General features: G+C 38.9%; 1 protein-coding gene across 6 annotated transcripts in view; it reads right to left on the reverse strand.

Moving 5' to 3' along the window:
• LOC121276875 (lysine-specific demethylase 4C-like) overlaps nt 1-27215 on the reverse strand; it is a 458082-nt gene that overhangs the window by 231628 nt on the left and 199239 nt on the right. For all 6 annotated transcript variants that reach the window (XM_041185473.1, XM_041185475.1, XM_041185474.1 and 3 more), the window contains 4 exons: nt 17825-18030; nt 17182-17429; nt 6058-6431; nt 1-106 (listed from right to left, as the gene is read on the reverse strand). The exon at nt 1-106 is cut by the window's left edge and continues 21 nt beyond it. In XM_041185473.1, coding sequence (XP_041041407.1) covers nt 1-106; nt 6058-6431; nt 17182-17429; nt 17825-18030 — 934 coding nt within the window. The remainder of the gene's footprint in view (nt 107-6057; nt 6432-17181; nt 17430-17824; nt 18031-27215) is intronic.

Raw genomic sequence — 27215 nt, forward strand, 5'->3', positions numbered from 1 at the left:
GTTTAACAAGAGTTGATGGTGATCTAGCAGGCGGTTTGCACAATGGATGGCGTCGACTCTTGGCTGATTTCTTTTTCCCTACACTTCTGATGAATTGTTCTGGAAACTGAAAAAAGAAGAAAAATCTTTCACCTATTTAATAAAACAAAGCTACCTAGTCTAAAGGAAGCTTCCTATGAAATAAAATTGTGCACTAAACAGTCATTTGCCTTTCCAAAATCAAACTTATGCATAATTTACTCTGTTGCACATTATTGCATCAATAAGAGATTCACTATCAAAGTTATAAACTTTAAAGACCAAGTAAACCCCAGGTTAATTACAACTGTTCTAAACTCAATAAGCCAGCTGCACTTTCAATTGCTTCCACAAGATAGGCATTTAAAAAACTAAAATGGTTCTCTGAAGACTCTTGATATTTATCCAGTGGGTGGTCTGGCACACAGGTCTCAGTAGAGGAGTTTGGAGGCAGAGGGTGTTTGCGAAACTACAAATGGTCTTATGGTAAGAGGTGGGTAAAAAAAACTCAGCCAAGGTTCCCATGCCTCCAGCAACTCCCAAGTATATGGATGTCAGGTGGAAAGTGAATTAGGTTCCACTCTAGTGGCTTCCCCTCTTCCTGCAGGCTCAGGCAGTTGAGGCTTACATACGAGTAACTGCCACTTGACGAGGTAGCAGAAGGCAACAAATACTCAAGAGAACAATACCCCAGAAAGGAGTCTATGCCTTTATAAGAGGACAGGGGAAAATTAGCAGCTAGAATTTGAAAAAATAATAAAATTTGCCAAGGGCAAATAAAGCAATACAAGAGCAAGTACCGTGGATGCTGGAAATCTGAAATAAAAACAGAAAATGCTGAAAATACTTAGCAGATCTGTCAGCATCCGTAGAGGGAGAAACTGTTAACGTTTCAGGTTCATGATCATTCTGATGTTCAGACGAAGAGTCATCGACCAGAAACAGTTTCTATCTTCATTGATGTTGTCAGCCCTACTCTCAATAAAGCAATGTTAGACTAAACTGACATTGACTGTACATAGCTGATATATTTAAAATATTCATTCATTCCAAATCCTGGCTATATTGGCCCAGAATTTTAACAGGACTTGGCACAGCATCAATGCTTAACAATCCTCCCAAATCCAGCACAAGTCCATTTCTCAGCCTCCATTTTTCCTGCATAATCAAATGGAGAAGGGTGTGAAATCATTCCACTTGCCCCTTAAATGGGAACTCAAAAGGAGACATTACAGGAAAAAAATCTAATTTTTCACCTCATTAAGTACTTTATATTTTGGTATTAGGATCAATCACAATAAAAAATGTTTTATCCTAAACTTAAAATCATCCAATGGGAAAGCTATGCTACTTTAACTGAAGACAAGTCTTCTGCCTTAGAAAGTAGTAATAGTGGCCTTGGAAACAACTACAATTTAACAGACACACTGAGGATAAACAGTTTTGCAACACCCAAACTCACATTACTGTGGATATCAATAACTATGGCAAAGATTCAAATTCTTCTTAGCGAACAAAGTTGTAATGGTGACACATAGTTCTATTAATGAGTTAGTAAATGATGACTCACAAGACTCAGTGGGGAAACGCCAGTGTCTAAGGCCCTCCCACTATAAAATACTGAGGGGATGTAAACTGTGTAAAACCTCTTGGGCTTTATGTTTGACATGAAATGAACGTTGTAAATATAACCTATAATTGTAAGTGTAGTGAGGCACTTCATATGCCACTGTATTGAAAGAAACTGATCTGTGTTGCACTTTATGTAATGTTAAACTTGAACTGTTATACAATGTATTTACAAATTTTAAGAATAAAGTATATTTTTGGGAAAAAGTGAATAATGAGTAACACTGGTAAGTCAATACCTCTTGTTTCTAGAGATCAGTGAAATGTATGGCTTGAAATTAAGATTTTGAATAAAAATCGACTCACTACTTGAGCATGTGAACACGTAGAACCTCAGGCAGGAAGAATGGTGTTATTTTGTGGCATCTCTTGAAACAGCAAAAAACAACTATAATATTGGTAAGATAGTTATCCGAATGACATTTTGACCAAACCCTTAAAGTTGACCTTTTTTCCTTCTTCCACATTACAACAGTAACAAGCTTCAAAAAGCATTTTGGGATGTCCCAAGGCTGTGAATGTTGCTATACAAATGCAAGAGAGAAGGAGCATGTATGAGTGTGTGTGTGTGCCTTCTCTTTTCCCCTTGTTCTGTGTTTTTTTAAATGTTCATTTACAAAGTCTTCAAATTCTGATGAAGGGCCCCCATGTAACTAGCAGAATAGATAAGGGAGAATCAGTAGATGTGGTGTATTTGGATTTTCAGAAAGCTTTTGATAAAATCCCATATAAGAGGTTAGTGTGCAAAATTAAAGCACATGGGATTGGAGGTAATATATTAGCATAGAATAAAAATTGGTTAGCAGACAAGAAACAGAGAGTAGGAATAAATGGGTCTTTTTCAGAATGGCAGGCGGTGACTAGTGGGGTACTGCAGGGGTCAGTGCTTCAGCCCCAGCTATTCACAATATATATCAATGATTTGGATGAGGGAACCAAATGTAATATTTCCAAGGTTGCTGATCACACAAAATTAGGTGGGAATGTGAGTGGTAAGGAGGATGTCAAGAGGCGTCGAGGCAACTTAGACAAGTTGAGTGAATGGACAAATACATGGCAAATGCAGTATAATGTGGATAAGTATGAAGTTATTCACTTTGGTAGGAAAAACAATGGCAGAATATTACTTAAATTGTGATAGTTTGGGAAATGTTGATGTACAAAGGGACCGGGGTATCCTTGTACACCAATCACTGAAAGCAAGTATGCAGGTGCAGCAAGCAGTTAAGGAGGCAAATGGCGTGTTGGCCTTTGTTGCAAGTGGACTTGAGTACAGGAGCAAGGATGTCTTACTGCAGTTATATGGGAACTTAGTGAGGCCACGCCTGGAGTATTGTGTGCAGTTTTGGTCTCTTTACATAAGAAAGGATATACTTGCCATAGAGGGAGTGCAGCGAAGGTTTGCCAGACTGATTCCTGGGATGGCAGGAATGTTGTATAAGGAGAGATTGGGCCGATTAGGCCTATATTCACTGGAGTTTAGAAGAATGAAAGGGGATCTCATTGAAATGTATAAAATTCTGACAGGGCTGGACAGACTGGATGCAGGGATGATATTTCCTCTGGCTGGGGTGTCTAGAACAAGGGGTCACAATCTCAGGATGCAGGGTAGGCCGTTTAGGACTGAGATGAGGAGAAACTTCTTCACTCAGAGGGTGGTAAACCTATGGAATTCTCTACCACAGAGGGCTGTGAAAGCCAAGTCACTGAATATATTTCAAAAGGAAATAGACAAATTTCTAGACTCTAAAGGTGACAATGGGTATGGGGAGAGAGCAGGGGTATGGCATTAAGATAGAGGATTGGCCATGATCATTCTGAATGGTGGAGCAGGCTTGAAGGGCCGAATGACCTATTCCTGCTTCTATTTTCTATGTTTCTATGAAAATTCAATTTGTCCACTCCCTGTAAATGCTGGCTGACGTGGTGAATATTTTTAGCAGTTTTTGTTTTTGTTCCATCCTAAAGTAGTTACTTTTCTATTCAAAATAGCGCAGTACTTTTATATTAAGTACCAAACCCTGGAGGGGCTTTCTCTGGCAGAAATGAAAGTAACCTTTCCAGGTTCTTAGTCATCATTTCACAATTAAAACACAAAACTAATAGAGATTACTTGTCTTCAGTTGTAGCAAATATCTAATAAAGCAGAATTGAATCTATTGGTCCGTAAAGACCAGGTCTATGAATTCATTGATGTATTCACATCTTTGAGCGTACAATCACATTCAATTTAAATATTATTAAGAAATCTCCTATACCTGCTATCTAAATAACTGGAGCACAAACCATCTCTACCTCCTTTCAACTTCCCAATTTTTTTCCAGTGGAAGTAAGTTCAATGTTATGAGCCTGTTTTCAAAATGGGGCTTTAAGTCCCAAAAGTCACCCTTATCTGTACCTTTTCCAATTCATATTGTTCTTTTCAAAATAGGTTGCTGAAAATTGCAGACATTATGTTAAATGTGGCTTTACCAGTTAGCCAGTTCAAATATTATTTCATAAACATTTCAAGGAAGATGAAGTGAGACAGGTTAACACATTTTCCTTTCTCCCTCAAATTCTAACTGTAAGAATCTCGCACCAAATGATTCTGAACAGCCTTAACCAAGTTGACAACGGAAAACTTGTCAGAAAATAATAATTTCATCAGAGACACCCACATGATCCCTTCTGAAGAAAAATACAACTCCATTTTAAGTATACTCCTCACATCTACATTGTCTTATTTTAGAATATATGCATAATTTCCCTCCTCATAAGTAAAGGTTTTCATCATTTGAGATTGAAGTACATTGCAATAGAATATAGAGCACCACTGAGCCATGCCAGGTGTCAGACTGGTCCATAAAGGAAACATCAAAAACATAAAATTATACAGCACAGGAGACCTTTCTGTCCATTATGCCTCTGTGAAAGAGCTATTGAATAAATCACACACCCTTGCTCTTTACCCATAGCCCCATAAAAAAACATTTCCTCAAGTGTTCATTCAATTCCCCTTTGAATGTTAGTATTCAATCTGATTCCACCATCCTTTCAGGCAGTGCACTCCCAATCACAATAACCCGCCTGAAAAAAAAAGTTCTCTCATGTTGCCTCTGGTTCTTTTGCCAATCACCCTAAATCTGTGCTCTATGTTTACTGACCCTTCTGCCACTGGAAACAGTTTCTCCTTATTTACTTTTTCAAATGCACACAGTGTGCATTCATCGTTTTGAACACCTCTATCAAATCACCTCTGCTCCAAGGAGAATAACCCCTATTTCTCAAGTCTACATAACTGAAGTCCCTCATCCCTGATACCATTATGGAAATTTTTTCTGCACCCTCTCCGAGACCTTGGCATCCTTCCTAAAATGTTGAGCCCAGCACTGAACACAATTGAGACCTTACCAGCGTTTTATAAAAGTTTTGCATAACTTCCTTGCTTTTGTACTCTATAACTTTAGTAAAATAGCCAAAAACAAAAACAGGGAAAACATAATCAACCAGTATATAAAAAACGCTGTTGCATCCTTTAAAACAAAAATAAGCAGAATCTTGCTTTTCAATAAGCTGCACCGGTTGCAGGGCTCCTGCGTGGGGGAAAGCAAATTAAACACTGGGCAGGTAAGGTAGTTCTCAGTGGTGAAGAGGATCCTCACAGGAACCTGCAGCAACCATTAAGTGCCATATAAAAAGTTCATTTACAGGCAAAGGAGGCCCTGCGCACTTTTACTGCTCGCACGTAAAAGCAATCCATCAAATGGTAGGACTGTTATTTTTCAGTACCAACGAAATATTGAAGTATAAATTCTGTGGGACACAAAACAGCTTCACTGAGCAATAATCTCCTTGTTGCAGTTCTAACAGTAAATGTTTAAAGAATTCAGCAGTAACAAAAACATTTTTTTCAAATATTGGTCCAGGGCTGGCTAAACTTATAAACTGGTTTCCTGCATTTTTCTTTTATTACACTTTTCAAGGGTGAGAAGCAATGCTATTCAACAGATCTATAGATAAACAATGCCAACTGTAGCATTGAGATCTGTTGTAATGCACCTTAATTCAGGTAACAAAAGGAAAGCATGGAATTGCTGAGTCAATAGTCCACTCCACCCCAGTGTTAATTTATCTTGCCAGATTTATGCAGGATCCAGGGCCACTACACTCATTCGGCTATGATTGAAGTTAAGCTCTTCATTGCAACAATTACGTAGGTTTTCTGGGAAAACTGGCACCTGAAGAATTCAATGATTTGGCAGTTCAGTTTTTTCCAATTATGTTTAACAACTCTTACCCACATCGTACTGCTAAATTTGAGCAGCACCTGTTAAATGAAGCAATGTTTACATACTCTGGGGGAAAGAAAGTGTTATACATTAATTTTCTGCAGGCATTTTTTGGACATATTTTTAAAAGTATTATTACACTTGGTATTTCTCCAGGCTCTAAGCCATTTTCTCCACTCTCAGCTTCGCTGGTTTCCTCCTCCGTGGAGACACTGCTAGTTTCACGTCGTTTCCAGCAGTCCTGTTCAGTTTCTGTAGCAATATCATCAAATGATTTCTGACACAATTTGGCCTTCTTGTGGAGCATATCCTCCTCTTTACATTTCTGCAGACCCTTGGCTGTGTTGGTCTCCACTTGGATCTTAAGGTCAACATTTGTATCTTCTGAGTATTCTGAAGAGTTGTCGACTGCATCAAATTTGTCCATCGGTGTTAGTGATAAACAATCATCCAGTTTTCTCTTTCCATTAGCTTTATTTTTGCACTTGGTGTTGGCAAGATTGGAAGCAAATTCTGTGGGACAAAAACAAATACTTTGACTTTAGTTGCTACATGAAGCAAAGTCAGATGTTAAAAGTAAGGATTAATACTGTGCATGTTGTGTAGTTGTTGTAAAGGGATTTTTTTTGCATTTCTTCAAATAACTATTACTGTAAATCAGTATTGAAGCAAATCCTTTGGCAAAATGTCAGTGAAGTAACTGAAATCAATATAATCTTGAAAAGAATGTATTATTTGGCATTAATGCTCGACAATTTACTGTGGTATAGGATGACAATATTAGAAATGCAGGTCCCTTTAAGATTAAACCAGGACAAGTTTCAGAGTAAATTGAGAGCTCATTGAAGCCTGTACTTAAGAGCTAGGTTCCCCCCCCCACCCCACACCCGAGTAGGAGGGTTTTTGTGTCTGGACCAGGAAAGGATCCAGAAGGGAAGAGTGGAAACTGGTATTTGTACTGAATTATAGTTTAACAATAAAACAGTTGTAATTCACAGAATGTCTTCTGCTGCCTGATTCAGTAAATGGACATCTGCCTATTAAACATAGGGTAGTATTAGAGGGTGTACAGCATTCAACTGACAGATTTAAAACAAGAGCACCATGTGGTGTCACAGTTCCAAATTTCTAGCAAGTACCATGGAGGAAATACAGGCCTATGGAGAGTGGATGACTGCATCAAAACTTGCAAATGGTATCAAAACAGGAGTATAGTTACCTCCTCACAAGATGAAAGGAAGCAGCAAAGGAATATTGATATGACTACGGGCTAAAAAGTGGCAGATGGAATTCAATCTCAGGTCAGTTTGAGGTGATACTTTTGGTTTAAAAAAATGTAGCTTGATGAGGAAATACAAACACAAAGCCTGATGATTTTCCGTTCGAACACCACAGATTTTTGGGTGATAAAAGAATATAAGAAACAGGAGAAAACAGAATTACCTGGAAAAACTCAGCAGGTCTGGCAGCATCGGCGGAGAAGAAAAGAGTTGACGTTTCGAGTCCTCATGACCCTTTGACAGAACCGTTCTGTCGAAGGGTCATGAGGACTCGAAACGTCAACTCTTTTCTTCTCCGCCGATGCTGCCAGACCTGCTGAGTTTTTCCAGGTAATTCTGTTTTTGTTTTGGATTTCCAGCATCCGCAGTTTTTTTGTTTTTAAGAAACAGGAGGCTCTTCAAGCCTGCTCAGTCATTCAGTAAGACCAGGTTGAACTTCTATTTTAACTTTGTGTTCTCGCCATATCATTTGATTTCCCTAGTACCCAAAAATCTATCAATCTTAGTCTTAAATACATGCATCAAGTGAACATAACAGCTTTCTGCAGTAGAGAATTCCAAAGATTCACAACCTAAGCGAAGAAATATCTCATTTCAGTCCTAAAGGGCTGAGCCCTTATCCTGACACCACGACCCCTAGTTCTAGACCTGCAGCCAGGGGTAAACAGCCTCTCAGCACTTACTCTATCCAGCCCTTTCAGAATGTTACATTTTTCATTGAGATCACCTCTCATTCTTCAAAACCACAGAGAATGTAAGCCTACTCCACTCAATCTCTCCTCAAAGGACAGCCCTCTCATCGGCGGAATCAATCCAGTGAACCTTTATGGCATGCCTTCCAATGTAAGTATATCCTTCCTTAGGTTAGGAGACAAAAACTGTGCACAGTGCTACAGGTATAACCTCACCAAGGCCCTACATAAATCCCGCAAATCTTCCCTGTTCTTAAACTCCAACCCCTTTGAAATGCAGTAAAATCAAATAAACTATTTCCTTCCCTATAATAACTTATCACACGCCCACACTATACCTTCCAGCCAATCACTTAACAGGTCACTATCCTTTTGCAGCCTCTGTACTATCCACAGAGCTTACTTTCCAGCTAGTCTGTATCGTCAACAAACTAGACACATTGCTGCCTGTGACCTCATCTAAATCATTGGTGTGGGTTGTAAATAGCCAATGTTCAAGCACTAATTCTTGTGGAATTCCATTACTTACACCTTGGCATCCTGGGAATGATCAGTTTATTCCTACTGTTTTCTGTACATTAACCAATCCTCTGTGCATGAACCCTAATCTTCTGTAACAACCTCTTGTGTGGCACCTTACACCTCATGCCTTCTAAAAATCTGAACATACTACATCCGCTGATTCCTGTTTATCCACCCTGATGGTTAAATCCTCAAAAAAACACTGCAAGGTTGTCAAACACAATTTCTCTTTCATAAAAGAGTTCCTACCCTGCCTAATTGTGTTGTGATTTTCCAAGTGCCCTGCTATCATGACCTTAGTAACATATTCTAGCATTCTTCTTACCACTTATGTCAGTTAACTGGCCTTTAGTTACTTGCTTGCTCTCTCCCTCTTTTCTTGAACAGCATTTGCTACCTTCCAGAGTTTCCTAGATTCTAGAATGGTCCCTGTGGATTGGAAATTAGGACTTCTTTTAAAGCCCTAGAACATAGACCAACAGGTCCAGAGGACTTGGTAGTTTGGTAATTTTTCCTGTACTTTTTCTTTACCAATGTCAATTTCTTTAAGTATCTCACTCTCACTAGACCCTTGGTTCCCTAGATTTTACAGTTTGTTCTTTGTGCCTTCTACTGTGAAACCAGATGGAAAGTATTTGTTTAATGACTCTGCCATTTCTTTATCTATTATAATTTCTCATGTCTCTAAGGAACCAATGTTTTATTTTGTGAATTTCTTCCATTTTACATAAGTAAAAACTCAGCAATCTTTTTTTTAAATTTCTTGATTGTCATGAAAGTATAACAATTCTCATGATATTATTGTGATTTATTGTAAAAGTAGGTTAATAGCGAGGTTTGGATAATTTCTCTGTGTGGGGGGGATTTAATTGAATTGGAGATAGCTGGTCTGGAGGCTTTTGATTCATCAAAAGAAGCTAGTTTTGAAATGCTAAATGCGTAAACATGGCTGAGGTTTTAGAAGGTGAAGTGAAGAAAATTTGCATTTTTAGATAAATCAGGGTATTTTGAAGTTCAAAGAGATGGTAGGATACTAGTCAGAGAAGCTAGGCCAAGCAGTGTGTTTATTTTTCCCAAAGGTTACTGATAATATAAATTTTTTCATGGTGTTAATACTATGAGAAAGGTAAAATTCCAAAGACAGATGGTGCCAATGGAATTTGCGTTACAAGGGAGAAATATTTATAAAGGAGAAGACGCTATGTCAGAGGGGAAGGCATTGTAAGATCTACCAGAAGTGTGAAAAGCCTGCTGTATTTGTGCTTTATGCTGCTGTCCACAGAAACAGAAGCTGGGAAAAGCCATCTTGAATTCTACTGTCCAGGGTACTGTGGTGATTTGCCTAGATCTGTTTAAAATCTATTTGTTTCTTTACTGCTGTCTTAACAGGGGTGTAACTGGAAGCCAGATTAATTAGGGGCTTTAGGAGCTATTATAGTAATAATTTGTAGGCCTATGTATGTGCTTGAAATCTTTTCATTTGTTAATAAATGTTTAATTTAGTTTTGTAAAAAAAAAACTACCATGTTACGATCACTCTTTCCCAGAGGACCCTTTACTATAAAATTACTAATAAACTCTGTCTCATTTCACAACAGCATATCTAAGTTAGCCTATTTCCCTAGTTGGTCCTGTGACGGACAGTTTTCCAGAAAACTGCCTTGAAAACAACCTACGACCTCATCCTCCAAACTACTTAACTCAATTTTGTTTTGCTAGTCTATATGAAGATCAAATAATCACATGATTGGTGCATTATTCATTACATATACCTCTGGTTCCCTGATTTATACCTCTCCAACATTATGATTTTTGTTAGGGGTCTTATATATTACTCCCATTAGAGTTTTCTGTCCTTTGTTATTTCTTAGCTCCAGTTTTACTGATTCTACATTCTGATTTCCTAGGCTAAAATCCTTTCTCACAACAGCCTTTATCTCATCCTTTATCAGAGCTTACCCACCTCCTTTTCCATTTTGTCAATGCTTTATAAAAGATCAAGTTTCTTGGAATAGTTCCGATCTTAATCGCCCTACAACCATATCTCAATGATGGCTACTGGGTCAAAACTCATTTGTCTCTATTTATGCCCCTAATTCACCTAGTTAATTCAGATAAAGCACCTTCAATTTTAACTTCTAATTTTGCCTAGTGTGGCTTTAATCACCATTGTTCCATTACCATTGATAAAATCTGCTCCTTTCTGACATAAGCTGCCTGATTTTATCCAAATCACTATTCTCCTCCGCAACCTTGACTTTTCTCTTAAGCTTTACAATGTACCCTTATCTGAATTCTTCCTTCCCATTATTAGTTTAAGGCCCTATTGACCACCCTAGTTATTTGATTTACCAGGACACAGTCTGATTTAAGTGCAGTGCATCACAACAGCTCCTTCTTTGCCCAGTATTGGTGCCCCATGAAATGAAATCCCTGCATCCCAACACCACTCTCCCAGCTACACATTTAAACCTCTAATCTGTTTCTCTTTATGTCAATTTGTGCATGGTTTAGGGAATAATCCAGAGAATATTTCTTTTTAATGTTAGAATTGTTTGAAATTACGAAAGGTTGGGAAAAGGTAGATCAAAGCAAATTGTTCCCGGTAGTTGAGGGGTCAAGAATCAGGGCCCACCGATGCAAAACTTGGAATAGACAGCAAAAGAAGCTTCTTTACATAGTTTTCAGAATGTGGAATTTCCTTCTACGATTAGTGGTTGAAGCATGTTAACATTCAAATGGATAGATGGAAGAAGGAAAGGTTGAAGGGAAATTGAACCATGATGGATAGATTTGACTAGAACTACATGTTTGCATGGAGGATATAAGGGACAGATTAATTAGGCTGAGCCTGTTTCTATGTTTCAACTTATTTCCATGTCTCAACTTCTGTCTCATATGAATGAGAGTATATTATACCTTTTATTTTTTTACTAAGATTAATAATAAGACTATAGCAATGTTTACCATACATCCTCGTTATACATGGTATATACAGCACAGAAAAAAGTCCTTTGGTACAACAGGTGCTGGTGTTTATGCTCCACAAGAGCTGTATAATTCATACGTAAAAACAATTAACATATGCAACTTTAACATATGTTTGCAGTGATATATAGATGGTATGCTAAAAATAAATTCTGTGTTGGGGTCAATCTAATGATGCAATGAGTGCCATAGCCCAATGGAATTACATTATAAAAACATTAACCAATTGGGTAACCATTAAATAGATTAGTTATCAATGGTTGAAACATTACCTTGGGGTCTTTTGTTCCACATAGCAGGTGAAATATGATCTGATGTTGGTTACTTTATCAATTTTTATAGCCAGTGTCATTGATGAATAATGCATATTCATTATTCTAAACTTGAGCTTTATTTTTATATATATTTGCATTCAGTAACACCATTTATTTAACAATCTATAGATTGGTGAGGAATACTTGTTACTTGGCATACACATAACAAAGGAAGGATCAGACATCATGCATGCATGTTTCTCCAACCACTAATATGCTCACCAACTGGATAGCAGTGTGGTCTGCTTATTAGGGCTTATTAAGTCCATCAATATTCAATAGAAAAAATGTAAATAGTTGGCTAGCCAATTGCTGCTTATGCAGAATTTAGCCTTTCATCAATTTTGAAGCCTGTCTCAAGCAACAAAGGACTACAATTATGATGCATTCCTGACCATCTATTATGTTTATTTTGAAGCCTGCTTGAAGCAGATGTTTACCATGTGTTTAGAAATTATCAATGATAGATTACAGAAAACATTTCCTTTTTTTAATTCTTGCATAAACCAACATTTGGTGTCAGTCCCCAATTGCCATAGGACTGAGTGGCTTGCTAGGCCATTTCAGAGGGCAATTAAGAGTCAACCAGATTGGAATCACATGTAGAGATGGCAGATTTCCTTCCCTAAAGAACATTAGTTAACCAGGTGGTTTTTACAACAATCGATGATAGTTGTCATGGTAATCATCACTGTCATGGTTATCATCACTGAGGCCAGCTTTATATCCCACAGTTAATTGAATTTAAATTCCACCCACTGCTGTGGTGGGATCTGAACTCATGCCCCCAGAGCATTAGTCTGATGGGCCTCTGGATTACTAGTCCAGTGACATTAACGCTATGCCACCATTTCATTCCTTGGAATGATTTCCTTTCCTGAGATTAACCTTAAATTTTGAGATTACGGTAAGATTTAATAAATAGTTCAACACCTTTAATATTGAAACAGGGGACAGGCAGTGAATTAAAACTCAAAGCTTTAAGCCAATAAATTGAGAAAAGATGAAAGGAAAGAAGATCCAAGAGAGAGGAAGGGTTATCAAAAGGAAAGATCATCATGTAAGAAGTGTAACACTTAGAGAGGAACAGCAAAACACTGCACATCAAAGTCATGTAAACAATGTGTAGCAATGGTAAATTCACAGCAGAACAAAAATAATGCAAATAGTAACTCATAGGAATGAACCAAAAACACATGAATTATAAATCCCAAAGCAAATTTAAGCAAAAAACAATGACATTTTAAACAGGAAGTAGGAGTTCTGTAACAACACTTAAGTTCTCTATTTCAGTATTGCACATGGTATGCTGCTCATTCCAATTATTAGAAAGAGCCCAAATGATACCACCTACAATATTAAAATCATAAAAAATGTGGATTATAATATGGATTACTGGCCAGATCTCAATTTTAGATTAATGACTTCCTTTAAAGTAAATTAAAATTCAACAAACCTTTATATATTCATTCCTTCTGGTTTCATGCAATCAATCTTTCAGCAAAACTTTATTCACTTAATCAAAGTTTGAGACTGATCCCATTTGGCTTGTTAAAAGTAGCTGACAATGTGAAGTCTGAATTCAACTGAGTAATTTAGCCTACTTTTCAAAGGCAGCATGCTAACTTAAATAAATTGCGTATATTATAATTTTAGTAATCAAATGGACCATGCCTTGAAGTATTTTAACAGTTGGCATGAAAGATTTAAAACAAGATACTTATTTGTTTTTTGAAAATAACATAAACCCAGACTTTGCTAGTAACGAATGAAAAATATGCATCCACCCTGCACCTTTCTGTCATCCCCATGAATCTAACCTTGACCACCACCTTTTAAATGCTGGGGTGCGCCTTTGATGACATGGTATCAGATTCCTGTGAACAAACACAGTTCCATTGCCTCTGAGTAATCAATTTGATTATCTAACAATGTGTAATTTTCTCCAGTAGACATTGGGGAGGCAAAAGGGCTCTGCTTTGGGCCTCGACATATAATCAATATCTGATTAAATTCCATCCCTTCCTTGGCAACTGTCTCAAGTATAAGCTGACTGTTTTCAACTTCGGCTTTCTATTTGACCTCGAGCTAAGTTGCCGATCCCATATCCTTTCCATCATAAGGATCATCTACCTTCACCTCAGCCTTTGTAACATACCTATAATTCACCCATCTGCTGCTAAAACGCTCAATTATGTGTTTGTCACCTCCAGACTCAACCATTCCAATGCTGTCCTGGCTGCTTCCAATTCTCTATAAAATTCAACTCATACAAAACTCTGCTGTCTGTATCTGAACCCACACCAAATCTCACTTACCATATTTCTTCTGTGATTATTGACCCATGTTAGCTCTTGGTCCTCCAAAACCTCTAATATTAAATTCTCATCCTCACGTGAAAACTTATCCATGGACTTTCCCCTCCTAATCTCTGTATCCTCCTTCAGCCCAAGTTCCCTCTGAGACATCTGCCACCTTCTAACTCTGACCTCTTGTGCATCAACATTCCTTTTGTCTTACCATTGGAATTATCTGCCTTCAGCCATATTAACAGTAAGTTCTGAAATTCACTCCATAAACCCCTGATTTGCCAACTCCCTCGATCCTTTAAAATCCTCTTTATAAACCAGCACTTTGACTAAACTTTCAATCACCCATTCTGGTATCTCCTTCTTTGGCTTGGCCTTGTCTAATTACTCTTTTTTAAAGCCTTGGGATATTTTCCGATGTTAAAAGTGGTATACAATGCTAGCTGACATCGTTTGTATTAAATGTGCATGCATCAACCATGGTTGTGTGGTTCTGGAATCTTATTTAAGCTTGCACTGATACAGGGCCATAGTTCTGACATTTTATAATTGTCCCCAATACTAAATAACACCGGAGAAACAAAGGAATCCAAGGCTTGATTCAGCATGCATTAGGACTGAAGGAAATTTTGAGAGACCCGAAAGATCACAATTCCTGGCTTTCTGAGCATACACCACTTCCACCAACTATGTTGCCTTGTACTTTACAGTATTTCAGCCTTAGCATTGAGATTAAGAACTTTAGATCTTAATCACCACTCCGGCTTTCTCTTAGACAGCAGATATTGGTAATGTCGGATGGTTGTACTAGAGCAGGAAGCTGAGAAGGTGTGGGCTGGTATATGTGACAGGGATTCCCTACCAATACACAGCCAATGGGGTGATAAGCGCCCCGGGTTTGACTTCAATCCCTTCCATGACACATCCAAGTAATGGGGATCTTCTCATCATGGCCAGAGTGTTGTTTGCCAGATTTTCCATGCTTTGCTCCTCCTCTGCTGTCCTGGTGTAAGCATTAATAGTCCTTCTGGACCCATGTTATGTTTCTATACTTGTCTCATTATCACCCAATTTTCCTTTGCAACATCATCACTTTTGTCACTTATTCGTCCCTGACCTCCGCCACATCACAGACTTCTCATTGTTATTCTCATCTTGCCCTACTCCCACCCCCACCATTCCCACAAACCCTCCAATCCCACTCCACCTAACCCCTGGCTATGCACACTTACTTAAAGGTTGTTTATCTCCAAGATGTTCCTATGATGATGAAAGGTTATCAACCTGAACTTTAACCCTGTTTCTTTCTCCACGGGGGCTGTTGGACCTGCTGAGAACTTCCAGCATTTTCTTTTTTTATTTCAGGTAACAATATCTGTAGTATTTTGTTTCGATCTATATTTTTAATGACTCCATATATTTTAATTCACTGTCTGGATTTTTAAAAATTCTTTCATAGGATGTGAGCATCCCTGGCAAAGCCTGCACTTGTTGCCCATCCCCAATTGCCCTCAAGGTGGGTGAGCCGCTGTCTTGAATCGCTGCAGTCCATCTGCTATAGGTACACCGAAAGTGCTGATGGGAAGTAAGTTTCAGGTCTTTGACACAATGACAGTGAAGGAACAGTGATATAATTCCAAGTCAGAAGAGTGCACTGCTTGGAGGGGAACTTGCAGGTTGTGATGTTCCTCTGAGTCTGCTGCCCCTATTCGTTCAGATCGTGGAGGTCACAGGTTTGGAAGGTGCTACCTAAGGAAGCTTGGTGAGTTGCTGCAGTGCATCTCTTATATATGGTACACTTTCCTCCCACTGTGCTGGAGGTGGTGGAGGGACTGAATGTTTAAGGTGGTGGATGGAGTGCCAGTCAAGCTGGCTGCTTTGTCCAGGGGTGTCGAACTTCTGGAGTATTGTTGAAGTTACACTCATCCAGGCAACTGGAAAGTATTCAATCATACTCCTGAAATATGTCTTGTAGTTGGAGGACAGACTTTGGGCAGCCAGGAAATGGTTACTTGAAGCAGAATTCCCAGTTTCTAATCTGCTCGTGGCCACATATAGCTGGTTCAGTTAAGTTTCTGGTCGATGGTAATGCCCAGGGTGTTGAGGGTGGGGGATTCAGCAAGGGTCATGCCTTTGAATGTCAAAGGGAGATGGCTAGAATCTATCTTGTTGGAGATGATCATTACTTGGAACTTGTGTGGCCAAAGTTTACTGGCCAGTTATCAGCATAAGCCTGAATGTTATCCAGGTCTTGATGTACTTGGACACACTTCAGTATCTGAGGAGTTGCAAATAGTAGTACTCACTGTGCAATAATTTGCTAACATCCCCATTTCTGACCTTAAGATAGAGGGGAAAGTCATAATTGAAACAGTTAAAGACGGTTGGGCTTAGGACACGACCCCAAGGAACTCCTGCCAGTTTCTGGCCCAAGATGATTGGTCTCAATCACAACCATCTTCCTTCATGTTAGGAATGACTCCAAACAACAGACAGTTTCCTCCCCTGATAGCCACTGACCTCAGTTTTGCTAGGGCTCCTTGATGCCACACTCAGGCAAATGCAGCCTTGAATACAAGTCAATATTGCTTCCTATAAATTCCATAACTTCTTAAATTGCTCTGCACTTTTTAATCCTTCACCCCTCCACCACTGAATGATGATTCATTAAGTGATATAGCTCCAAAGATGGCAGTAGTCCTTCACCATCTTGCTCAAATGATTGTTCTTCATTTAAGAGTTAACAGGTTTATTCAAAAGTGCAACCTAAGCCTGACCTCGTCTTCACCCAGCATTCAATAACATGCATTTCTAGGAAGGGCTGCAGGATAGGATCCAAAGCAAACCATGTGGCCCATTTTCTTGTATTGGGCTTAACAGCTAATGTCAACTGTAGCACTCCAAATGCCTCTCCAATGAGACAGAATAACTCAGAACAGCAATAATGAAACCAAAGACCTTATACTTGGTGCTGCACTATGCAATACAATGATTCACCAACTCAGTGAGAATGACTGTCACATTCAGAACCTTTCTGTCGGTTAACTGACATTGAAAGGCATAACGAAACCAATAACTTGATATTTCAACTGCTTACTAAAGATTCATGACTTTGAACTGTTTATAAAAGGGAATGCATAAATCAGTCTCTCCCTTACCTGGTAACTGGGTTTTATCCAATTGGTTCTGATCCAGCTGGATTTCCACAATACTTTCTTCTCCAGTACTCACTATTTCCGTATTGCTAGACTCTTCTTTCTGTGCTCCCCCACCAAGCTCTTCTTTGATATTGATAACATCTGTAAATGTTTTGGCTGCAGTTGTTTCTTTAGTCACAGGTTTGCTCAATGCTGTTTCATCTTCTAGAGGTTTTAGCTTTTTAGATCGAGTTCTTAACTGATAAAGACTGCAGAAGATATGACAGTCAGGTTGGAACTATCATGCATCCTTATAAATCTTTTCCCCAAACGACTAATCCTGAATGGTGTCTATTCATTTCTACTGGCACTACCATATCAAAATATTTTGAGAACAGTTATTTTCTAACATGTATTTTTAAACAAGGTTTTGAACATCAATGGTAGGCAATGAGTATTTTCAAAGTGCATATTAATGTTTGGATAAAAAGTATCCATTAAAAATACTTGCACATCTATGAAACTAAGTTCATTCAAGGAAAATATCAGTAATGACAAGATTAATTAACCCATTTTGCCAGCAAGTTAACAGACTTTTAAAAACTTTAACACCATAACTAATTTATGTTGCATATCTCTGGTTTAATTGAGTTGAATAAGTTACCTGCCCACAGGCATTCTAGATTTCCTTGGAGTTGCTTTTCTTTGCTTCTGCCAAGCCTCTAGCTCAGGAGTTGATTCTGGAGTGGGTTTTGTGTGATCAATAGTTTGAATGTCTTTCCCTTGTTTCCAGAGTGTGTATCTGCTTGGCTGAAATTTTTCAACAAAGATATCCATGGATATCTTGACCATGTCATTCCGGCAGGTACACTAAGAAGTCAAAAAAAAACTGGAATTTAAAAAAAAATTGATAAATTTTGCAAAAGCAAGTATCTGCAATTCACAGTAGAAAAAAATACTTAGTGTTACTCTTTTATTATTCTTTTTATTCTTTTATGGGATGTGCATGTTGATGACAAGGCCAACATTTGCTGTCCATCACTAACTGCCCTAGAGGTGATGGTGCTGAGCCACTTTCTTGAACTGCTGAAGTCCACCTGGTGCAGATACACCAACTGTTCTGTTAGGAAGGGAGTTCCAGGATTTAGATCCAGCAACAGTGAAGAAATGGCAATACAGTTCCAAGGAAGGATGGTGTGCATCTTGGAGGGGAACTTGCAGGTGGTGGTAGAAAAAGTTTGACAGATGTCATGTTGATACGAGAAGTGAAAAAGGAAATGAGAAGCAAAGACAGATTAAGAGAACTGATAGCTAACAGAAAAGAGAATCCAAAAGTCTTCTATAAGCATATAAATAATGAAAGGCGGTAAAAGAGGGTGAAGCTGATTAGAGACCAATAAGGGGGTCTGCACATGGAGGTAGAGAGCATGGCTGAAGTACCAAATAAGTATGTTGCATGTGTCTTTACCAAAGAAGAAGATGCTGTCAAAGTCATAGTGAAGAATGAAGAAATGAAGATACTGAATGGTCTAAAAACTGCTAAAGAGGCTTGCCAAAGCTGGCTCTACTTAAAGTTGAGGTGTCACCAGGACTGGATGGGCTGCATCTGACAATACTGAGAGAAGTGTGGGTGGAATTGTAGAGGCGCTGGCCATAAATTCCAAGCTTCCTTAAGTACAGGGGCGATGCTAGAGGCCTGGAAAATTTTAATTGTTAAACGTTTGTTCAAAAAAAGGGGTGGAAGGATAAGCCCAGCAACTAAAGGCCAGTCAGTTTAATCTCAGTGGTGATAAAGATTTTAGAGACAATAATCTGGGACAAAATTAACAGTCAATTAGACTAGTGCAGATTAATTAGGGAATGGATTTGTTAAAGGCAAATCATGTTTGAAAAACTCAATTAAGTTAGTTAATGAGATAACAGATGGTTGATAATGGGTAATGCAAGTGATATGTTGCATATGGACTTTCAAAGGTGTTTGTTAAAGTGCCACATAATAAACTTGCCAGCAAAATTGAAGCTCATGGAATAAAAGGGAATGTGACAGCATGGATATAAGATTAGGTGAGTGACAAGAAAGAGAGCGAGTAGTGCTGAACAGCTGTTTTTTGGACTGGAGGAAAATGTGCAGTGGGACTCCCCAGGGGCGACCTTGCTTGTCTTGATATACATTAATGGCCTGGACCTGGGTCCGCAGGGCACAATTTCAAAATATGCAGATAACACAAAACTTGGAAGTATTGTGTAAGGAGAATAGCAATAGGTTTCAAGAGGACATAGGCTGGTGGAATGGGTGGACAGGTGGCAGATAAAGTATAATGTAGAGAAGTGTAAAGTAATACTTTTTGTAGAAAGAATGAGAGGTTTTATAAAATCACTGACATATTTCTAAAAGGGTGCTGGGAAGAGAGAGACCTGGGAGTATATGAGCACAAATCACTCAAGGTGCCAGCGCAGGTTAAGAAAGGCAAACAGGATCTTGGGCTTTATAAGTAGAGGCATTGCATGCAAAAACAAGGCAGTTATGAGCTATTTACAAAACTCTGCTTTGACCTTAACTGGAATATTGTGTCCAATTCTGGGCATCTCACTTTAGGAAGGATGTGAAGGTTTTACAGGTAGTGCACAAACGATTTAAGAGAATGGTTCCAGGTATAAAGGATTATCACCACATGGATAGATGGGAGAAGCTGGGGCTGTTCTGCTTAAAGAAAAAGTGGGGGAGAGAGGATTTGCTTGTGGTTGTCAAAATCATCAGTGGTTGAGACAGAGTATATAGAGAGAAACTGTTCCTATTGGCAGAAGGCTCCAGAACCAGAGGGCACTGATTTAAGGTTATTGGTAAAAGAACCAATGGCAACATGTGGAATTTTTTTTAATGCAGCAAGTGGTTAGGATCTGAAGTGCATTACCTGAGTGTTTGGTGGAAGCAAATACAATCAGGGTTTTTCAAAGTGGAATTGAGTAAGCACCCAAAGAGAAAAAAAACTGCACAGCTACACGCAAAGGGCGAAAAAGTGGGATTAGCTGAGTTGATCCTGAAGGGAGCCAGCACAAACACTATGGTCCAAATGGTCTCCTTCTATAACTATTCTATGATTTTAAGACTCAAAATATTGTGAAAAATGCAATTGAGCTTCAACTGTGGGCAACATGTGTTAAAGGATATGCTCTTGAAAGTAAAATAAATGATTGCCCAAGTTATGAAAAGTACAACTGAAAAAGTCTATAGGAACAGGTCTAACATCTAAAACTTTAAGGTTCATGGATAACAGATAAGGAAATTTAGTTATAAATAGCATCAAAGTGATGTTAAGTACATCTTTACAGAAGAATTACAACCACAAACGATTCATAACACACTTCTTTAAGCTACTTAATGTAAAAAAAAAATCAGAGGCTTTTATTAAATTGATTTTGGACATTAAAGCTACATTTAGCTACATTTCTCTTGCATTTTTATTAATTTTGTTGAGTTATCTTCATAAGAAAGCTAGGATCAGTAACATTAAATAATTATGTTGCTGCAGTTATGTCTGATAAAAGATACTAAAGACATAAATGCCCAAAATGAAATGATCTTCACCATTGGCAGTCACATGAACTTGCTATACAGCTTTGTACTTTTAAACAAGAACCTTTACAATTTTGTTCACATCACTACAGAAGGATGACAAATGGCTGCTTAATGAGCCATTTAGAGATTACTACACTCTCTGCTGAACAAGGAGTCAATGTAAGATTATTAGGTTATTAATAAGTTAACATTGAACTCTATTATGAACTAACATTTAACTTTATTAGATATCCTTTGTAGAATAATACAGTGGGATAAGTTGGAAATGGGGCTCAAAATAGAATGATGCCAGGGAGTTTATGTCAAATTTTTAAGAGCTTATTGCAGCTAAATAGAAACCTTGAGGCTGCTTGTGTAAGTTAATGCAGGGGCCTTGTTTTGGGAGAAAGAGCAATAGGATGTAGCAGCCTTGAGATAAAGTTAAAGGACAATAATAATTACACAGAACGTTACATAATTAAATGAGCTAGCATCGCCTCACATGAACTGTGACTGGGCACAGGGAATGATTAATCAGATAGTTAACCAGATAAGAGCCAGGATAAAAGAGATCCCCCAGAGTAAATGGTGTAGCTGAGTAAACTACAAACCAGAAGACAAGACAAGGAGAGAGAAAGAAATGGAGAAGAGCCCAAAGATCAAAAGCTGCAAGAGGAGAAGTCATTGTGTGCCCCCTACCCAGCCTTTATATTGAAGTATAGCCCACATTAAACTGTAAATCACTGCCCAAGTTTATTGCTATTGTTTACCTGAGAAATGTTTTGGTTGTGAGCTAGTTGGAAGATTTTGGAAAAAATGCAATAAATTAGTTAATGGTCATTTGTTAGAGGAAAATGAGAATGGCTGAACAAACCGAAAGGATGATTAATATTGCATATTATTAGAAATACATATAAAAATTGTCTTGAAATATGAAAATGGGAAACAAAAATTTTCTTTTTAAAATGTCATTGAAGATAATTTCAGGCAAAGATATAATCACTTTCTTTAACAACATTTGAATTCAAAGTTCACCGAGATCAGTTATGTTCTACGACATTGGCCCGGATCTTCAACAAAGAGGCAATCATCATTGGATTGCTGCTCCACTCGAGTTTTTCAATGCCCCGACCGTGCTCCATGTTTCTAGCCGGGTCTTCCAAGCCTGGCTTCTTCAAAAATTTGAGTATACAGTCCCACAAAGAACTCCATCGCAGCACTATACCATCAGGGGGAAGACAAGACACACCCTCTTTTGCAGCACTAGCTGCCATAAGCTAAGCTTAAATATCAAGTGTGACTGTTAGCTAATCAGTGAATGGATGAATGAGTGAATGGGCAGGGTGAGTAGGGCGGCAGGTGGGTTGGGGGTAGTCAGATGCTGAGGGGGAGACAAGTCTGATCCAGGGGGGTAGCCTGTTAGTTGAGAGGTGTAAGTGAGTTGGGTCTTGGGTGTAGTTTTGGGGGGGGTGGATGGATGGAATTGGGGGTCAGTGTACGTGACTGGGCAATCAGTTCTATAGTTATCCAGAAGTTAGACGAGGATTTTTCTGTCTTGCATTACCTGTGCAACTATCCAGATAAATACCACGGAACTGTCCAAAGTCTCCAACTCTAGCTCAAAATCCTGGGTAGCATGGGAATTGCCAATCAGAAGTTCAAATTTCCCTGGCAATTCCCACTGAGGTCAGAGCATCAGGACCCCAGTGTGCACCTTGGGTCATGGTTCCAGTCTCAGAAGATCCAGACGCCTGAAGATCTGGGCCATTCTATTTGTATCAAATGTTTGGTCTTAAAGTTGCTGATGTTTTATAACTGTTATATCATAGTTTGGTCATGGTAATACACCTGACAATCTCTGTCCCTGCCTAACCTAGAACTCAAAAGGTTATGGTGTTAAACATTTCACAGTGATTTATTTGTTTGCCAAAATGTTGCTCCTAGCAATCTATTTTAGGTTTATTTCTCGTTAGTAATCATGCATGCACAAGCAGAATGTCTCATTTTGCCAATCTATTTCCACTAATCTGCAATGAAGAAGTTAACTTTGGTTAACGTTACACTATATTCAATTGAGGTAACACCTGGAGGAGATCTTACTTGCGGTTTGAGTGATTTATTTAACAACCTGAATTTTACTGCAAATGCTGCACTGATGTCCACCTAAAAATACTTGGCATTAATTACACTCATGTTAGTCAAAAAGAAAAGGGAAGTATTCGTAAGGGCTAGAAGGCTGGGAACAGATGAAGCCCGTGGAGAACATAAAGAAAGTAGGAAGAAACTTAAGCAAGGAGTCAGGAGGGCTAAGTGGGGTCACAAAAAGTCACCAGCAACCAGGATTAAGGAAAATCCCGAAGCCTTTTATACATATGTAAAAAGCAAGAGGGTAGCCAGGGAAAGGGTAGGCCCACTCAGGGACACAGGTGGGAATCTGTAGGTGGAGCCAGAAGAAATGGGAGAGATACTAAATGAATACTTCTCATCAGTATTCACCAAAAAGAGCTTAGCGGTAGATTTGTCAAGGGAAGAGTGTACAGATAGCCTGGACCATGTTGAGATCAAAAAAGAGGTGATAGGCGTCTTGAAAAATATTAAGGTGGATAAGTCCCCAGGTCCAGATGGGATCTACCCCAGAGTACTGAGGAGATTGCTGGGGCCTTGACAGAAATCTCTGTATCCTCACTGGCTACGGGACTGGAGAATGGCCAATGTTGTTCCATTGTTTAAGGGTAGCAGGGATAATCCAGGAAATTACAGGCCGGTGAGCCTTACGTCAGTGGTAGGGAAATTATTGGAGAAGATTCTTCATGACAGGATTTACTACCATTTGGAAGCAAATGGGCGTATTAGTGAGATGCAGCATGGTTTTGTGAAGGGGAGGTCGTGTCTCACTAACTTGATGGAGTTTTTCGAAGAAGTGACAAAGATGATTGATGATGGAAGGGCAGTGGATGTTATATACATGGATTTCAGTAAGGCCTTTGACAAGGTCCCTCATGGCAGACTGGTACAGAAGGCAAAGTCGCATGGGATCAGATGTGAGCTGGCAAGATGGATACAGAATTGGCTTGGTCAGAGAAGACAGAGGATAGCAGTGGAAGGGTGTTTTTCTGAACGGAGAGCTGTGACTAGTGGAGTTCTGCAGGTATCAGTGTTGGGACCTTTGCTGTTTGTAGTATACATAAATGATTTGGAGGAAAATGTAACTGGGCTAATTAGTAAGTTTGCAGATGACAATAAGGTTGGAGGAGTTGCAGATAGTGAAGAGGATTGTCAAAGGATACAACGGGATATAGATCGGTTGGAGACTTGGGAGGAGAAATGGCAGATGGAGTTTAATCCGGACAAATGCGAGGTAATGCATTTTGGAAGGTCTAATACAGGAAGGAATTATGCAGTAAATGGCAGAACCCTTAAGTGTATTGACAGGCAGAGGGATCTGGGTGTACAGGTCCACAGGTCACTGAAAGTGGCAACGCAGGTGGATAAGGTAGTCAGGAAGGCATATGGCATGTTTGCCTTCACTGGCAGGGGTACTGAGAATAAAAGCTGGGAAGTCATGCTGCAGCTGTATAGAACCTTGGTTAGGCCACACTTGGAATATTGCGTGCAATTCTGGTTGCCGCATTACCAGAAGGATATGGAGGCATTGGAGAGGTGCAGAGGCGGTTTACCAGGATGCTGCCTAGTCTGGAGGTTATTGGCTATGAGGAGAGGTTGGAGAAACTCGGATTGTTCTCACTAGAGCGACAGAGATTGAGGGGTGACTTGATAGAAGTTTACAAAATTATGAGTGGCATGGACAGAGTAGATAGTCAGAAGCTTTTTTCCAAGGTGGAAGAGTCAATTACTAGGGGACATAGATTTAAGGTGAGAGGAGAAAACTATAGAGGAGATGTGTGGGGCAAGTTTTTTACGCAGAGGGTAGTGAGTGTCTGGAATTCGCTGCTAGAGGAGGTGGTGGAAGCAGGTACAATAGTGGTGTTTAAGAGGCAGCTTGACAAATACATGAATAGGATGGGAATAGAGGGATACAGACCCCGGAAGTGCAAAATGTTTCAGTTGACGGGCAATATGATCGGCACAGGCTTGGAAGACCGAAGGGCCTGTTCTTATGCTGTACTTTTCTTTGTTCTTGTTACTAAAACTACACACTTTCAAGTTTGGTTAAAATCAAATAAGTTCACTAACATTGTGTTGCCACAAGTCAGTTTTTATCAATTATTAAGGTCACCAAAAACACTCAACCATTTTTCCTCTTGACAGATGTTGATGGACCGGCTGCATATTTCCAGCCTTTTCATTTTGCATTCAAATATTCTGAGGTACACATCAAATCTTATGGTTAAAACAGGATAAGTATACATTTCCAAGGATGCCCAGTTTCGACACTTTGGTGACTGTTTCATGTTAATTGAGATATCAGTATTGCAAATTAAATATTTTTTACAGAATGTGATAATTGAGCAGTCACAAGGCAAGTATAGCAGATAGTTGCAGAATAGAACTTTCTTGTACTTTGTACCATGCCAAAGCATAGATGAATCCCAAACTCAGACAACTACATCTTACTGAAGCAATACACAACAGCTATCAGAGAGATTGCTAATCTCATGCCAATTTGCGGCCAGCTTTATGTTGTTGGTCCACATTTTTCTTTAGCAGAGTTTGACAGAATTAAAGTGATTTCTTGCATAAACCTAGAGGAAGCAAAGAAATTTTATCCCCATCAAACTTGTTTTGTAAGGAAAAGCCATGAGGTGAATCAAGTCTTCAACCCATTTCTTCCCCCCTTGAAACTTGCCTAATTTTAAAAGGGGCCATTTGTTTGAAGTTTTATTTGTGGGTTCTGGTTAAATGTCACAAGGGAGAGATAGTCCCACTCACTCAGACAACTGCTCCTTCAGTTTCATGGAGGGAAGAGGATATCCAACTTCTTTATGGCGCCAAAAAAGTTTCCAGGCTCAATATTGTTGGGCAACTACAAAGCACAGGAAGTCACTCATACTGACCACTACAGTGTACTTCTTAGGTATAGGAGACACAGCGGGTTAAAAATCTTCTTGGGAAGCTGAAACCCTGGACTTTTCTTCTTGGGCATCAGTTGATACAAAAGGAAACTTCACAGGTGCTGACAAGCACAAACAGCAAGAAGCTAAGCTGCTCAAAAGATGATACGAGCTGGTATTAATCAGCCGAGAATGGTAAGTTTGCTCTATAGACAAGTAACTGCTACAGCTTTGATGCAGCAATTCCCCCAATGATTTTCAAATATGATTGACCATAGCTGTCACTATTCTTTTCAGTCATGATACAATTCAGAAAGACTTGTAAGATAGGACTGGCAACACCTTGTCATCCAGCTCTTCAAAACAACCCCAAAAGTGAAAATGCCCACTGGATAGATTTCTACCTTCAAAGCAACGTAGCTGCAAAGCCTAAACAATGATCCTGGAATAGCAACTACAAGCTTTTAAATCATGTTCCAGCTTTTCAAAAAACTAAAGGTTATTAAACCCATTAACTGCTTCTTTGCAGCAGGAGTCATCATTTCCAATGTTGGACTTTTAGTTGCTCTCCTTCCATTTTACTTGCATTTAGTCTTAAAAAGGGTCCAATTTTGATGAAGGCTTAACATCAGAAGCATTAACCTCTCTTTCAGATGCTGAAATATTCTTGCTGCAATGTTTTTAGTTTTATTTTCCTTTTAGGTTGCACAATATTGCCTTTTGAAGTCAAGTACTCCATATAATCACTGAGCCCTTGGATCAGGTTTCAAAATCATTGTTCCATTTGTACATCTATTTATTTTTAAAGAATACAGTAATTTCTTCATAATACACACAAATGTGCATTAATTTGTTGCAGGACGACATGAGAAAATAATTAAACTAGTTTTAACAGTTCAAAAAAGAGGCAGTGTCTTCATTTAAAAAATAACTTCTGTGCTTCATTTTCATCATGATGCACATACAATTATGTTCTAATCAAATGAACATTTATTGCTGTTCTGATGGCTTAGTTTGTAAAAATACTGTGTGGAATGGTATTCAGCCTTATAGATTGAGGTGGTCCAAGATATTATCCTAGACCAATGGAGTTAACAGTTACAGCAGCAGTAATGGCCCTCAACACCCAGGGTTAGGAGTAATGGAGGAAAAATATAGTTGGGATGTGTTTCTTTTCATTATTTGATGATCTCTGGTGGAAAGTCCATGCATAGGGACAACAGATGTGGGCAGAAATGGCTTTGGCTGTAATGTTTACCATCATCACATGTATGGTAAGCCTCATGGTCTAGGCTGGCACATGAGGAACAGTCATTTGAATAAGGTGACACAATGTTGGTGTGTTTTCAGATCATGAGCCACCTGAGACAGAGCACAAAAGAAAACTCTGTGTGTGTGTGTGTGTGTGTGTGTGTGTGTGTGTGTGGGGCGGAGGTGGAATGAAAACCAACAAATAAATGATGGATTTGCCAAAGCTTTTTTAAAAA

This window comes from Carcharodon carcharias, chromosome 4 (genome assembly GCF_017639515.1).
Source record: "Carcharodon carcharias isolate sCarCar2 chromosome 4, sCarCar2.pri, whole genome shotgun sequence".
NCBI classification, from domain to species: domain Eukaryota; kingdom Metazoa; phylum Chordata; class Chondrichthyes; order Lamniformes; family Lamnidae; genus Carcharodon; species Carcharodon carcharias.